This window comes from Trichomycterus rosablanca, chromosome 2, assembly GCF_030014385.1.
Source record: "Trichomycterus rosablanca isolate fTriRos1 chromosome 2, fTriRos1.hap1, whole genome shotgun sequence".
Taxonomy (NCBI): Eukaryota; Metazoa; Chordata; class Actinopteri; order Siluriformes; family Trichomycteridae; genus Trichomycterus; species Trichomycterus rosablanca.
In genome coordinates, this window is record NC_085989.1 from 57,925,666 (window position 1) to 57,942,131 (window position 16,466).

Here is a 16,466-nt window from a genome sequence, read left to right on the forward strand (position 1 = left end):
AATGTTATAAATGTAGTTTATTATTTATAATGTTATAAATGTGTTTTATTATTTATAATGTTATAAATGTACTTTATTATTTATAATGTTATAAATGTATTTTATTATTTATAATGTTATAAATGTATTTTATTATTTATAATGTTATAAATGTATTTTATTATTTATAATGTTATAAATGTAGTTTATTATTTATAATGTTATGAATGTAGTTTATTATTTATAATGTTATAAATGTATTTTATTATTTATGTTATAAATGTATTTTATTATTTATAATGTTATAAATGTATTTTATTTTTTATAATGTTACAAATATATTTTTTTTTATAACGTTATAAATGTATTTTATTATTTATAATGTTATAAATGTGTTTTATTATTTAAAATGTTATAAATGTACTTTATTATTTATAATGTTATAAATGTAGTTTATTATTTATAATGTTATAAATGTATTTTATTATTTATAATGTTATAAATGTATTTTATTATTTATAATGTTATAAATGTATTTTATTATTTATAATGTTATAAATGTATTTTATTATTTATAATGTTATAAATGTATTTTATTATTTATAATGTTATAAATGTATTTTATTATTTATAATGTTATAAATGTATTTTATTATTTATAATGTTATAAATGTGTTTTATTATTTATAATGTTATAAATGTATTTTATTATTTATAATGTTATGAATGTATTTTATTATTTATAATGTTATAAATGTATTTTATTATTTATAATGTTATAAATGTATTTTATTATTTATAATGTTATAAATGTGTTTTATTATTTATAATGTTATAAATGTAGTTTATTATTTATAATGTTATAAATGTATTTTATTATTTATAATGTTATAAATGTGTTTTATTATTTATAATGTTATAAATGTAGTTTATTATTTATAATGTTATAAATGTATTGTATTATTTATAATGTTATAAATGTGTTTTATTATTTATAATGTTATAAATGTATTTTATTATTTATAATGTTATAAATGTGTTTTATTATTTATAATGTTATAAATGTATTTTATTATTTATAATGTTATAAACGTATTTTATTATTTATAATGTTATAAACGTATTTTATTATTTATAATGTTATAAATGTATTTTATTATTTATAATGTTATAAATGTATTTTATTATTTATAATGTTATAAATGTACTTTATTATTTATAATGTTATAAATGTACTTTATTATTTATAATGTTATAAATGTATTTTATTATTTATAATGTTATAAATGTATTTTATTATTTATAATGTTATAAATGTATTTTATTATTTATAATGTTATAAATGTATTTTATTATTTATAATGTTATAAATGTATTTTATTATTTATAATGTTATAAATGTATTTTATTATTTATAATGTTATAAATGTATTTTATGTTATAAATGTATTTTATTATTTATAATGTTATAAATGTATTTTATTATTTTCTGCTTTAGAACTGAACAAGGATTTCTCCTGCTCCTCGTGTCCACGTTCCTCTACAACCCAAAATCACCTCCACAATCACATCAAGAGCTGCAACGATAATAAATATGATGCGCTGGTGAAGATTAAGACTGAACATGAGGATCTGACGCCCACCAGAAGCTCCAGTAATCAGCAAACGTCCTCTGGTACTGTCAGCATTAACACCTCTCTCAGTCCCACACAGGAAGAAGGAAACGTCTGCTCACAGTGTGGGAAGAGCTTCAGTTCACAGAGCACTCTAAAAAGACACCAGCGCATTCACACTGGAGAGAAACCTTATTCCTGCTCACAGTGTGGGAAGAGTTTTACATTGCAGGGTCATCTGAAAGTACACCAGCGCATTCACACTGGAGAAAAACCTTATTCCTGCTCAGAGTGTGGAACAAGTTTTACAACAAAGGGTCAGTTGACAATGCACCAGCGCATTCACACTGGAGAAAAGCCATATCAGTGCTCACAATGTGGGAAGAGTTTTAGTCGACAGAGTCATCTTAAAATACACCAGCGTGTTCACACTGGAGAAAAGCCATATCAATGCTCACAATGTGGGAAGAGTTTTAGTCGACAGAGTCATCTTAAACTACACCAGCGCATTCACACTGGAGTGAAACCGTATCAGTGCTCACAGTGTGATAAAAGTTTTAGTCTACAGAGTCATCTTAAAATACACCAGCGCATTCACACTGGAGAGAGACCATATCAGTGCTTAGAGTGTGAGAAGAGTTTTATTCAACTGAGCACTCTTAAAATACACCAGCGCATTCACACTGGAGAAAAGCCATATCAGTGCTCACAATGTGGGAAGAGTTTTAGTCGACAGAGTCATCTTAAAATACACCAGCGTGTTCACACTGGAGTGAAACCGTATCAGTGCTCACAGTGTGATAAAAGTTTTAGTCTACAGAGTCATCTTAAAATACACCAGCGCATTCACACTGGAGAGAGACCATATCAGTGCTTAGAGTGCGAGAAGAGTTTTAATCAACTGAGCACTCTCAAAATACACCAGCGCATTCACACTGGAGAGAAACCCTATCAGTGCTTAGAGTGCGAGAAGAGTTTTAATCGACTGGGCACTCTCAAAAGACACCAGCGCATTCACGCTGAAGAAAAACCTTATTTCTGCTCACAGTGTGGAACAAGTTTTACAACAAAGGGTCAGTTGACACTGCACCAGTGCATTCACACAGGAGAGAAACCCTATCAGTGCTTAGAGTGTGAGAAGAGTTTTAATAAACTGAGCACTCTCAAAATACACCAGCGTGTTCACACTGGAGAGATAGCTTATCCATGTTTACAGTGTGAGAAGAGTTTTAATCAAAAGATCGATCTAAAAATACACCAGCACATTCACACTGGAGAGAGACCCTATCAGTGCTCACAGTGCGAGAAAAGTTTTACAACAGGAAGTAGTCTTAAAAGACACCAGCGCATTCACAATGGAGAGAAAGTGCATCAGTGAGGAAAGAGTTTTACTGAGCAGAGAACTGGACAAATGAAAGGAAGTGTGTTTGTGCTCAGCAGCTCTGTAATCGTGCTGTAAGCAAACTGCTGCTCCGGTATCATGTGGTCCAGGTTTTAGTTGATGGTTTCTGAATGGGATTGTGGGTCAGATGTGAGGAGAAAGAGGCCTAGAAGAAAAGCTTCTCCTCTCATGGACTGTCGGGCGTGGTCAGTCTTTATTATTGGAGACGGTATCTGGTAGGACAGACGGAGTAATCTAGTGGATCTAAATCCAGGGTGGTGGTGACATCTGGAGATCTCAGGAGAACATTGTAATGAGGAGAGGTGTGAGTCCTACACAGAAGATCGCTCAGTAGTTAGAGCAGCTTGTTCCATTGCTTTAAAGTGGAACCTTCAGCATGTAAAGTGTAATAATGAAGCATCCTGATCAACAAAGATCCACCCACCATAAATGTTCTGGACCTCGAGGAACTGAACTTTTTAATCGCTTTTAATAAGATCAAACTATTTTCTTTTAAATATGTCAGATATTTTGTGGTTCCTGATGTTTTAATTCATGATGAGTTAAACATGATTGTGATGAACAGTAATAAAAACACGACTTTAAATAAACATTTATTTGATTTCTTTGTGTTTATAAATGATTTCTATATTTAAATATCACTTCTCTATAAAGTGTAGCTACAAGGTTTAAACCAGTACTCAGAAAAACAAGGTTAGATTCTCTCCTCGGTGTAGAAATAACTGGAAAAGACATTATTGCTCGTCTTTATACTATGATTCAGGTGGATACCTTCTCCCTCTCCACTGTCTGTCAGACACCAGTGGGAAACGAGCCTGCAACGTACTTCTGATGACAAAATGTTATGGTACCAAGGGCCCATAAAAGTAAGATGACCAGTTCTGCTGGTTAATGGGGAGTCAGGCCTGTCTATGGGTGGAGGGAACATAGAACATTTTGGCGGCTTAATAAAATATAAATAAATAAACGCAGCTGGAATATAAATAGGCCTCCATTCTCCCACCACATCCAACCCGCTGTCAGAACTTTGATTGACGAGTTATTCTATCCAGTCCAGAAGACAACGCTGCCACGCCCATCAATACAGTGATTCATATGTTAGACGGCAACGACATCAGCTCGGCTTTTTTTTCTTTTGGCTTGTTTAGCGCTCACAATGCCAAAGTGGTGAAAGTCCGATCATAAATAATGCATTTTAAACACTTGCTAAACTACCTCAAATACATGCAAGCTAAAATAACGTGTCCCTTTATAATGAATAATTACTGATCTGTACATTTTAAGATATTCATTTGTAGGTCATGCTGGTTTAACTGGTTCGTTATTTCTGAAATGCTGAACATCATCTGCTGATCCTGTGCTGTTTTGGGAGGGTTTTCATGTATTTTTGGGGATTTTCTGTGGAAACCATGTGTTGCAATTTGGCAACCCTGTCTGAGCATTGAAGAGTTGAGCAAAATATTTCATTATTTAAGGAGCACCATGCTGGTGAATAGGATTCAGTGTAAGTGAATAAACAGAGTGAATGATAATGAAGAGCACCACGACCTTGATCAGGATAAATCCAGCTGAATGAATGAATGTGTTGCTATCAGTTCTCACACTGCAGTCCAGTAGAGGCGCTAATAAACCTGAACCCTGTAGATCCACCAGCTCAGTTCAACCAAGAAGAAAAAGCTTCATCAGCTGATGTGTTTGTACTAAAGTGAATCATGTGTAAGTAAAATCTTCATTTATTTATTTATTGAGTTATTGATTTATTTATTTCAACACACAAACTGCTCCGCTAACTGTTTACATCCTACATGATTCAGTACCGACGAATCAATTCATCTGAACCGATCCAGCAAGATGAATCAATTGAGCGGAACTGATTCAGTTTTATAGAAACGTATTACGTTCTTTTAGCTTTGTTTACAGGTTTTTACAGTTTTATAGAAACGTATTAAGTTCTTTTAGTTTTGTTTACAGGTTTTTCCAGCTTTATAGAAACACATTCAGTAATTTAATTTTGTTTACAGGTGGTTACAGTTTTATAGAAACTCATTAAGCTCTTTTAGCTTTGTTTACAGGTTTTTCCAGCTTTATAGAAACACATTCAGTAATTTAATTTTGTTTACAGGTTTTTACAGTTTTATAGAAACTTATTAAGTTCTTTTAGCTTTGTTTACAGGTTTTTACAGCTTTATAGAAACGTATTAAGTTCTTTTAGTTTTGTTTACAGGTTTTTACAGTTTTATAGAAACGTATTAAGTTCTTTTAGCTTTGTTTACAGGTTTTTACAGTTTTATAGAAACGTATTAAGTTCTTTTAGCTTTGTTTACAGGTTTTTACAGCTTTATAGAAACGTATTAAATTCTTTTAGTTTTGTTTACAGGTTTTTCCAGCTTTATAGAAACACATTCAGTAATTTAATTTTGTTTACAGGTGGTTACAGTTTTATAGAAACTCATTAAGCTCTTTTAGCTTTGTTTACAGGTTTTTACAGCTTTATAGAAACGTATTAAGTTCTTTTAGTTTTGTTTACAGGTTTTTACAGTTTTATAGAAACTTATTAAGTTCTTTTAGCTTTGTTTACAGGTTTTTACAGCTTTATAGAAACGTATTAAGTTCTTTTAGTTTTGTTTACAGGTTTTTACAGCTTTATAGAAACTTATTAAGTTCTTTTAGCTTTGTTTACAGGTTTTTACAGCTTTATAGAAACGTATTAAGTTCTTTTAGTTTTGTTTACAGGTTTTTACAGCTTTATAGAAACGTATTAAGTTCTTTTAGCTTTGTTTACAGGTTTTTACAGCTTTATAGAAACGTATTAAGTTCTTTTAGCTTTGTTTACAGGTTTTTACAGCTTTATATAAACGTATTAAGTTCTTTTAGCTTTGTTTACATGTTTTTACAGCTTTATAGAAACGTATTAAGTTCTTTTAGGTTTTTTTTACAGGTTTTTACAGCTTTATAGAAACGTATTAAGTTCTTTTAGTTTTGTTTACAGGTTTTTACAGCTTTATAGAAACACATTCAGTAATTTAATTTTGTTTACAGGTGGTTACAGTTTTATAGAAACTCATTAAGCTCTTTTAGCTTTGTTTACAGGTTTTTACAGTTTTATAGAAACGTATTTAGTTCTGTGGTGGCATTTTATGTATATATTGTGTGTGTGTGTGTGTGTGTGTGTGTGTGTGTGTGTGTGTGTGTGTGTATTAACTTGTATGATTTGAGATTGTTGTAATTTTTGTGATGTGCATGGGGTAATTTAGGAACTAATAAATAGTTTACAACTGAAGTTTACTGGAAGGTAACACCAGTGACAGGATTCACTCATGGGGGGGTCTGAAATTTACAACTCGTCTTTAAACCTTTTACATCTGTTTCACCCTGGGGGGTCTCTTGATTCTTTTGAACAATGCATGGGGAATTAGCCAATGGGATACGAACTGTATGCATTTGATGTTGAGAGTATAAAAGACACGACTGTTAACATCTAGTGGAAGGTCTGGTTAGATTTGTTCTGAAGCTTTCCCGCTGGCGTTACATTCTTAAGAATAAAGGGTATTCTTAATTCCTAAGGCAAACTGGTCTGGTCTGGTTATTATTGCGGAAAAGCATTTTTTTTTACCACTACAGTTCTTTTAGCTTTCCTTGTTCCTAAAAAGCAAACCCACGACTTTCCATTTCCTCCAGTTGTTGAGTTTCTTCTTCATATATTGATGGAATTTCAGGTGACGGATCTCCAGTGGACCGACAGCTTGAAGGTTTCCAGATGAAGCCTGTGAAGAAGGAAGAACCTGAAGATGAAGATGAACTCGGTAAACTCATTTATTTATCTTGAACAGCTACTACAAGTGATGTGATGAATGACTAACAATTACTAACAGTGTTTATAATTTATAATGTTATAAATGTATTTTATTATTTTGTGCTTCAGAACTGAACAAGGATTTCTCCTGCTCCTCGTGTCCACGTTCCTCTACAACCCAAAATCACCTCCACAATCACATCAAGAGCTGCAACCATGATAAATATGATGCGCTGGTGAAGATTAAGACTGAACGTGAGGATCTGACGCCCACCAGAAGCTCCAGTAATCAGCAAACGTCCTCTGGTACTGTCAGCATTAACACCTCTCTCAGTCCCACACAGGAAGAAGGAAACGTCTGCTCACAGTGTGGGAAGAGCTTCAGGTACCAGAGTGCTCTCAAAATACACCAGCGCATTCACACTGGAGAGAAACCACATCAGTGCTCTCAGTGTGGAAAGAGTTTTAATACACAAAGTAATCTTAAAACCCACCTGCGCATTCACACTGGAGAGAAACCGTATCAGTGCTCACATTGTGGGAAGAGTTTTAATCAACAGGGTAAACTTAAAACCCACCAGCGCATTCACACTGGAGTTAAACCGTATGACTGCTCACAGTGTGGGAAGAGTTTTACAGCACTGGCAAATCTGAAAATACACCAGCGCATTCACACTGGAGAAAAACCTTATTCCTGCTCACAGTGTGGAAAGGGTTTTAGAACACAGGGTCATTTGACATTACACCAGCGCGTTCACACTGGAGAAAAACCATATCAGTGCTCACAGTGTGGGAAGGGTTTTATTCAACAGAGTGCTCTCAAAATACACCAGCGCTTTCACACTGGAGAGAAACCGTATCAGTGCTCACAGTGTGAAAAAGGTTTTAGTCGACAGTGTCATCTCGAAAGACACCAGCACATTCACACTGGAGCACAACCTTATCCCTGCTTACAGTGTGAAAAGAGTTTCAGTCAACAGAGTCATCTTACAAAGCACCAGCGCATTCACACTGGAGAGAAACCCTATCAGTGCTCACAGTGTGAGAAGTGTTTTAATCAGAAGATCAATCTTAAAATACACCAGCGCATTCACACTGGAGAGAATCCATATCAGTGCTCACAGTGTGAGAAGAGTTTTAATCAAAAGATCAATCTTAAAAGACACCAGCGCATTCACACTGGAGAGAAACCGTATCAGTGCTCACAGTGTGAAAAAGGTTTTAATCGGCGGTGTCATTTCGAAAGACACCAGCGCATTCACACTGGAGCACAACCTTATCAGTGCTCACAGCGCGAGAAGAGTTTTTCAGCAGGAAGTAATCTTAAAAAACACCAGCGCACTCATACTGAGAAGAAAGCGCATCAGTGAGGGAAGAGTTTTACTGATCAGGGAACTCGACAAATGAAAGGAAGTGTTTTCGTGCTGAAGATGAGGGGAGACTTTAATGAGACTGAGTGAACTTTAAAATCACCAGCGCATTCACACTGAAGAGAAAGCATGGGGGTGAGGCGTAGTGGTGTTTCATTTTTATTTTTAACACAAGAATTCTTTTTTTCATTCAACAGCTTTTGAATTCATCCCCGATAGTTCTAATCTCACTGGGTGTGTTCGAAAACCTAGTGAGCTGCCTTGCTGTCTACATAGGCAGCTGCCTCAGTAGAGAGGATTCTAATAAGTCAATGACTTATAAGGCAGGTTATTCGAACGCACTACTTAGACAGCAATTCCATCGGGTTTCGCATTTCGCGTTTAGCATCTTGCCATTAAAACCAATAAACTGAGGTAGCACAGCACGCTAACGTCAATATAACATCTTCCTTCATGTACCGATAACGGTTACATTTCCTGACAAGCCCGAACTTGCAAATAAAAACACTCGGTACACGTTTATACAAGTTAAATCAGTAATATTTTATTTACGCTTGAAAATAACATTCGTTTGTCCGCCCCGTCAGCCATGTTTATCTTTCTGTGAGAGAAGAACGCCCGACCCGAAATGAATGCTGGGATTGCCTCGATCACTAAGGACGCTTCCGATGCTCACTTGTTCTTGAGCCAAAATAACATTGAAATAATAAGATGCCTCAGAAGTGAGGATTTTAAGGCATCTAGGATTTCGAACAGCCTCATTCTCGGGAGCGCAGCACAGGATGACGTAAAATGCTGCCTATGTAGACAGCACACTAGCTTTTCGAACACACCCACTGTCTGACTTTTTTATCGGGTAAAATGTCCCGCAGCCAAACAGAACCCTCAAAGTTGGGCCTCGAGCCTGCGAAACACGTGGCCGGTACCCCTGAGGGAGAAGTGGACATCCGCCTGATTCCGTGGTCAGCGCTTCACTGCTGCAAACTGCGATGGACACGCTAAAGTCCGACATTTGTAGCAGACTTGATTCCTTCTCTTCTGGTCTTCGGACGGAAATCACGGCTGTTAAATTAAAACTCTCCAACTTGGTTAATCCCTTACAACAAAAACTGGACTCGCATGATGAAACGCTGCGGGAACTGTAGCGCTGCGCTAATGATAACAGTACACAAGCGGCTATTGTCAAACTCACCACCCAAGGCAAACGCCTCGAGGACAGATGTGAGGACCCTGGGGCACTCTCGCGAAAAAGTCATTCGTGAATAAGTCCCAGAAGGATCGGAGGGAGCTGGGGTTTCGGACTTTGCTTCAAGACGTGCTCGGACTCGACGAGAAACCACTGCTGGATCGGGCACATGGAACCCTCCGTGCAAAACCCAAAGAAACTGAGACGTTCAGGAAACTGAACTCAAATAGCCTATTGTTCTGTGCGCTCTGTACCAGGGGAGGATGAACGTAAGCAACCTAATTTCCTGAGAAATGAGCTGGAAAATGAAACAATGCATCCAGATGTTTCCTGTTTAACTACACAGAGAGTGTGAGGGACGGTTGAACAGGAACCGACAAGCCTTGCATTTCTGCTGTGTGTGCCCAAAGAAGAACATTCTTGCTCAGCTGACTCATAAGAAAACTTGATTGACAAGTACTAGAGAAGGAGGAGTCAGCTTTATAAAAAAGGAACTGCACACCCACAGGGGATGAGACTTCTGCATGCAGCTGCAGGTGTGTAGTGTCCTGAGCTCAGAATTACTTTTATCGATCTGTATTTGATTCTTAATAAATCGTTTCTCTTGACTAATCTGTATTTGTCCTTTTTTCCTGGATCAAAGAACAAGATCAGCATCTGTAAGTAAAATATTCATTTATTTATTTATTTCATTTGTTTCAACACACAAACTGCTCCACTAACAGTTAGCATCGTACATGATTCAGTACAGAGGAATCGATTCATCTGAATCGATTCATCTGAACCGATCCAGCAAGATGAATCAATTGAGCGGAACTTAAGTTCTTTCAGTTTTGTTTACAGGTTTTTACAGCTTTATAGAAACGTATTAAGTTCTTTTAGTTTTGTTTACAGGTTTTTACAGCTTTATAGAAACGTATTAAGTTCTTTCTGCTTTGTTTACAGGTTTTTACAGCTTCATAGAAACGTATTAAGTTCTTTTAACTTTGTTTACAGGTTTTTACAGCTTTATAGAAACGTATTAAGTTCTTTTAGCTTTGTTTACAGGTTTTTACAGCTTTATAGAAACTTATTAAGTTCTTTTAGCTTTGTTTACAGGTTTTTACAGCTTTATAGAAACGTATTAAGTTCTTTTAGCTTTGTTTACAGGTTTATACAGCTATATAGAAACGTATTAAGTTCTTTTAGCTTTGTTTACAGGTTTTTACAGCTTTATAGAAACGTATTAAGTTCTTTCTGCTTTGTTTACAGGTTTTTACAGCTTTATAGAAACGTATTAAGTTCTTTTAGCTTTGTTTACAGGTTTTTACAGCTTTATAGAAACGTATTACGTTCTTTTAGCTTTGTTTAGAGGTTTTTACAGCTTTATAGAAACGTATTAAGTTCTTTTAGTTTTGTTTACATGTTTTTACAGCTTTATAGAAACGTATTAAGTTCTTTTAGCTTATTTTACAGGTTTTTACAGTTTAAAAAAATGTTTTAAGTTCTTTTAGCTTTCTTTACATGTTTTTATAGTTTTATACAAACGTATTAAGTTCTTTTAGCTTTGTTTACAGGTTTTTACAGCTTTATAGAAACGTATTAAGTTCTTTTAGCTTTGTTTACAGGTTTTTACAGCTTTTTAGAAACGTATTAAGTTCTTTTAGCTTTGTTTACATGTTTTTACAGCTTTATAGAAACGTATTAAGTTCTTTTAGCTTTGTTTACATGTTTTTACAGCTTTATAGAAACGTATTACGTTCTTTTAGCTTTGTTTAAAGGTTTTTACAGCTTTATAGAAACGTATTAAGTTCTTTTAGCTTTGTTTACAGGTTTTTACAGCTATATAGAAACGTATTACGTTCTATACGTTTAGCTCAGTTAGAAGCTCCTAAAAGTTCTGTTATCACCCATACAAAAGGTTTTTTTATCTATTTTGGGGGACTTGGGGGGGTCCGGGGGTACCTCCCTGAAATGAGTTTTTGCAACCTGGGATGTCTGTAATAACATTTATTGTAAGAACACCAAAAACAAAATTCTGATTCTACATTAAATAACACAATCATGTTAACTCATCATGAATTAAATCATCAGGAACCACAAAATATCTGACATATTTAAAAGAAAATAGTTTGATACTATTAAAAGCAATTAAAAAGTTCAGTTCCTCGAGGTCCAGAACATTTATGGTGGGTGGATCTTTGTTGATCAGGATTCTTCATTATTACACTTTACATGCTGAAGGTTCCACTTTAAAGTAATGGAACCAGCTGCTCTAACTACTGAGCGATCTTCTGTGTAGGACTCACACCTCTCCTCATTACAATGTTCTCCTGAGATCTCCAGATGTCACCACCACCCTGGATTTAGATCCACTAGATTACTCCGTCTGTCCTACCAGCTACCATCTCCAATAATAAAGACTGACCACGCCCGACAGTCCATGAGAGGAGAAGCTTTTCTTCTAGGCCTCTTTCTCCACACATCTGACCCACAATCCCATTCAGAAACCATCAACTAAAACCCGGAGCACATGATACCGGAGCAGCAGTTTGCTTACAGCACGATTACAGAGCTGCTGAGCACAAACACACTTCCTTTCATTTGTCCAGTTCTCTGCTCAGTAAAACTCTTTCCTCACTGATGCGCTTTCTCTGCAGTGTGAATGCGCTGGTGTCTTTTAAGACTACTTCCTGTTGTAAAACTCTTCTTACACTGTGAGCACTGATACGCTTTCTCTGCAGTGTGAATGCGCTGGTGTTTTTTAAGATTACTTCCTGCTGTAAAACTCTTCTCGCACTGTGAGCACTGATACGGTTTTTCTCCATTGTGAGTGCGCTGGTGTATTTTAAGACTACTTCCTGTTGTAAAACTCTTCTCGCACTGTGAGCACTGATAGGGTCTCTCTCCAGTGTGAATGTGCTGGTGTATTTTAAGATTGATCTTTTGATTAAAACTCTTCTCACACTGTGAGCACTGATAGGGTTTTTCTCCAGTGTGAATACGCTGGTGCTTTGTAAGATGACTCTGTCGACTAAAACTCTTTTCACACTGTAAGCAGGGATAAGGTTGTGCTCCAGTGTGAATGTGCTGGTGTCTTTCGAGATGACACTGTCGACTAAAACCTTTTTCACACTGTGAGCACTGATACGGTTTCTCCCCAGTGTGAACACGCTGGTGTAGTTTGAGAACACTCTGTTGAATAAAACTCTTCCCACATTGTGAGCACTGATATGGTTTTTCTCCAGAATGAACGCGCTGGTGTATTGTCAGATGACTCTGTGTTGTAAAACTTGTTCCACACTGTAAGCAGGAATACGGTTTTTCTCCAGTGTGAACACGCTGATGTACTTTCAGATGATCCTGTTGATTAAAACTCTTTCCACACAGTGAGCAGGAGTAAGGTTTCTCTCCGGTGTGAATGCGCTGGTGTTTTTTGAGAGCACCCCGGGTACTGAAGCTCTTTCCACACTGTGAGCAGACGTTTCCTTCTTCCTGTGTGTGACTGAGAGAGGTGTTAATGCTGACAGTACCAGAGGACGTTTGCTGATTACTGGAGCTTCTGGTGGGCGTCAGATCCTCATGTTCAGTCTTAATCTTCACCAGCGCATCATCATCTTTATCATGGTTGCAGCTCTTGATGTGATTGTGGAGGTGATTCTGGGTTGTAGAGGAACGTGGACACGAGGAGCAGGAGAAATCCTTGTTCAGTTCTGAAGCAGAAAATAATAAAATACATTTATAACATTATAAATAATAAACACTGTTAGTAATTGTTAGTCATTCATCACATCACTTGTAGTCGCTGTTCAAGATAAATAAATAAGTTTACCAAGTTCATCTTCATCTTCAGGTTCTTCCTTCTTCACAGGCTTCATCTGGAAACCTTCAAGCTGTCGGTCCACTGGAGATCCGTCACCTGAAATTCCATCAATATATGAAGAAGAAACTCAACAACTGGAGGAAATGGAAAGTCGTGGGTTTGGTTTTGGACGTAGATTCAGGTTCCCACACGGTAAAACATGATAGATGGAGAAATTCTTTAATACCTAAAGCGACAGGGTTTTTACATTTGTGATACAAATTTCTCTCATATTTACATATTTACAGAACTTAATACATTTCTATAAAGCTGTAAAAACATGTAAACAAAGCTAAAAGAACGTAATACGTTTCTATAAAGCTGTAAAAACCTGTAAACAAAGCTAAAAGAACTTAATACATTTCTATAAAGCTGTAAAAACATGTAAACAAAGCTAAAAGAACGTAATACGTTTCTATAAAGCTGTAAAAACCTGTAAACAAAGCTAAAAGAACTTAATACATTTCTATAAAGCTGTAAAAACCTGTAAACAAAGCTAAAAGAACTTAATACGTTTCTATAAAGCTGTAAAAACCTGTAAACAAAGCTAAAAGAACTTAATACGTTTCTATAAAGCTGTAAAAACCTGCAAACAAAGCTAAAAGAACGTAATACGTTTCTATATAGCTGTAAAAACCTGTAAACAAAGCTAAAAGAACTTAATACGTTTCTATAAAGCTGTAAAAACCTCTAAACAAAGCTAAAAGAACTTAATACGTTTCTATATAGCTGTAAACACCTGTAAACAAAGCTAAAAGAACTTAATACGTTTCTATAAAGCTGTAAAAACCTGTAAACAAAGCTAAAAGAACGTAATACGTTTCTATATAGCTGTAAACACCTGTAAACAAAGCTAAAAGAACTTAATACGTTTCTATAAAGCTGTAAAAACCTCTAAACAAAGCTAAAAGAACTTAATACATTTCTATATAGCTGTATAAACCTGTAAACAAAGCTAAAAGAACTTAATACGTTTCTATAAAGCTGTAAAAACCTGTAAACAAAGCTAAAAGAACGTAATACGTTTCTATATAGCTGTAAACACCTGTAAACAAAGCTAAAAGAACTTAATACGTTTCTATAAAGCTGTAAAAACCTCTAAACAAAGCTAAAAGAACTTAATACGTTTCTATAAAGCTGTAAAAACCTGTAAACAAAGCTAAAAAAACGTAATACGTTTCTATATAGCTGTAAACACCTGTAAACAAAGCTAAAAGAACGTAATACGTTTCTATATAGCTGTATAAACCTGTAAACAAAGCTAAAAGAACTTAATACGTTTCTATAAAGCTGTAAAAACCTGTAAACAAAGCTAAAAGAACTTAATACGTTTCTATAAAGCTGTAAAAACCTCTAAACAAAGCTAAAAGAACTTAATACGTTTCTATAAAGCTGTAAAAACCTCTAAACAAAACTAAAAGAACTTAATAAGTTTCTATAAAGCTGTAAAAACCTCTAAACAAAGCTAAAAGAACTTAATAAGTTTCTATAAAGCTGTAAAAACCTCTAAACAAAACTAAAAGAACTTAATACGTTTCTATAAAGCTGTAAAAACCTCTAAACAAAGCTAAAAGAACTTAATACGTTTCTACAGGGGCTGGACAAAATAACTGAAACACCTGTCATTTTAGTGTGGTAGGTTTCATGGCTAAATTGGACCAGTCTGGTGGCCAATCTTCATTAATTGCACATTGCACCAGTAAGAGCAGAGTGTGAAGGTTCAATTAGCAGGGTAAGAGCACAGTTTTGCTCAAAATATTGCAATGCACACAACATTATGGGTGACATACCAGAGTTCAAAAGAGGACAAATTGTTGGTGCACGTCTTGCTGGCGCATCTGTGACCAAGAGCCACGGTATCCAGGGTAATGTCAGCATACCACCAAGAAGGACAAACCACATCCAACAGGATTAACTGTGGATGCAAGAGGAAGCTGTCTGAAAGGGATGTTCGGGTGCTAACCCGGATTGTATCCAAAAAACATAAAACCACGGCTGCCCAAATCACGGCAGAATTAAATGTGCACCTCAACTCTCCTGTTTCCACCAGAACTGTCCGTCGGGAGCTCCACAGGGTCAATATACACGGCCGGGCTGCTATAGCCAAACCTTTGGTCACTCGTGCCGATGCCAAACGTCGGTTTCAATGGTGCAAGGAGCGCAAATCTTGGGCTGTGGACAATGTGAAACATGTATTGTTCTCCGATGAGTCCACCTTTACTGTTTTCCCCACATCCGGGAGAGTTACGGTGTGGAGAAGCCCCAAAGAAGCGTACCACCCAGACTGTTGCATGCCCAGAGTGAAGCATGGGGGTGGATCAGTGATGGTTTGGGCTGCCATATCATGGCATTCCCTTGGCCCAATACTTGTGCTAGATGGGCGCGTCACTGCCAAGGACTACCGAACCATTCTGGAGGACCATGTGCATCCAATGGCGGTGCCGTGTATCAGGATGACAATGCACCAATACACACAGCAAGACTGGTGAAAGATTGGTTTGATGAACATGAAAGTGAAGTTGAACATCTCCCATGGCCTGCACAGTCACCAGATCTAAATATTATTGAGCCACTTTGGGGTGTTTTGGAGAAGCGAGTCAGGAAACGTTTTCCTCCACCAGCATCACGTAGTGACCTGGCCACTATCCTGCAAGAAGAATGGCTTAAAATCCCTCTGACCACTGTGCAGGACTTGTATATGTCATTTCCAAGACGAATTGACGCTGTATTGGCCGCAAAAGGAGGTCCTACACCATACTAATAAATTATTGTGGTCTAAAACCAGGTGTTTCAGTTATTTTGTCCAACCCCTGTATATAGCTGTATAAACCTGTAAACAAAGCCAAAAGAACTTAATACGTTTCTATAAAGCTGTAAAAACTTGTAAACAAAACTAAAAGAACTTAATACGTTTCTATAAAGCTGAATTGATTCATCTTGCTGGATCGGTTCAGATGAATTGATTCGTCGGTACTGAATCGTGTATGATGTAAACAGTTAGCGGAGCAGTTTGTGTGTTTAAATAAATAAATAAATGAATATTTTACTTACACATGATTCACTTTAGTACAAACACATCAGCGGCTGAAGCTTTTTCTTCTTACTCAAGTATCTCTGCAGACCGGGGAACCTTCTTCTTCTTCTTCTGTGATTTTTATTGGCAGTTTGCATTCTTTGTGCATTACCGCCATCCACTGGACTGATGTGTGATCACTTTAGGACTTCATGTTAATAAAGAAACAATAAGATTTATAGTCTCCTTGTGATTTGAGTTTCTTTTAG

The 16,466-nt window shown here is 35.9% G+C and overlaps 1 protein-coding gene, 1 long non-coding RNA gene and 1 pseudogene across 2 annotated transcripts; 2 read left to right on the plus strand and 1 right to left on the minus strand.

Moving 5' to 3' along the window:
* Positions 1-16,466, plus strand: part of LOC134302867 (zinc finger protein 208-like) — a 108,520-nt pseudogene that overhangs the window by 83,659 nt on the left and 8,395 nt on the right.
* LOC134336245 (uncharacterized) lies at positions 8,466-16,420 on the plus strand. Its single transcript, XR_010015702.1, has 3 exons — positions 8,466-9,879; positions 9,987-10,002; positions 16,252-16,420. It is a non-coding gene; the product is annotated as an uncharacterized LOC134336245 (long non-coding RNA).
* On the minus strand, positions 11,327-16,322 carry LOC134335932 (zinc finger protein 239-like). The gene is made up of 3 exons (XM_063018573.1): positions 16,236-16,322; positions 13,155-13,241; positions 11,327-13,035 (listed from the first exon to the last, which is right to left on the minus strand). Exons 1-3 carry the CDS (start codon positions 16,237-16,239, stop codon positions 11,960-11,962), a joined length of 1,167 nt encoding a protein of 388 aa, XP_062874643.1. The 5' UTR covers positions 16,240-16,322; the 3' UTR covers positions 11,327-11,959.

Bases quoted from the DNA above. Each gene is read 5' to 3' on its own strand.
- LOC134335932 (XM_063018573.1), bottom strand. The intron at 13,036-13,154 runs GTAAACTTATTT...TTTCTGCTTCAG, and splicing joins TGAAGATGAAGATGAACTTG to AACTGAACAAGGATTTCTCC.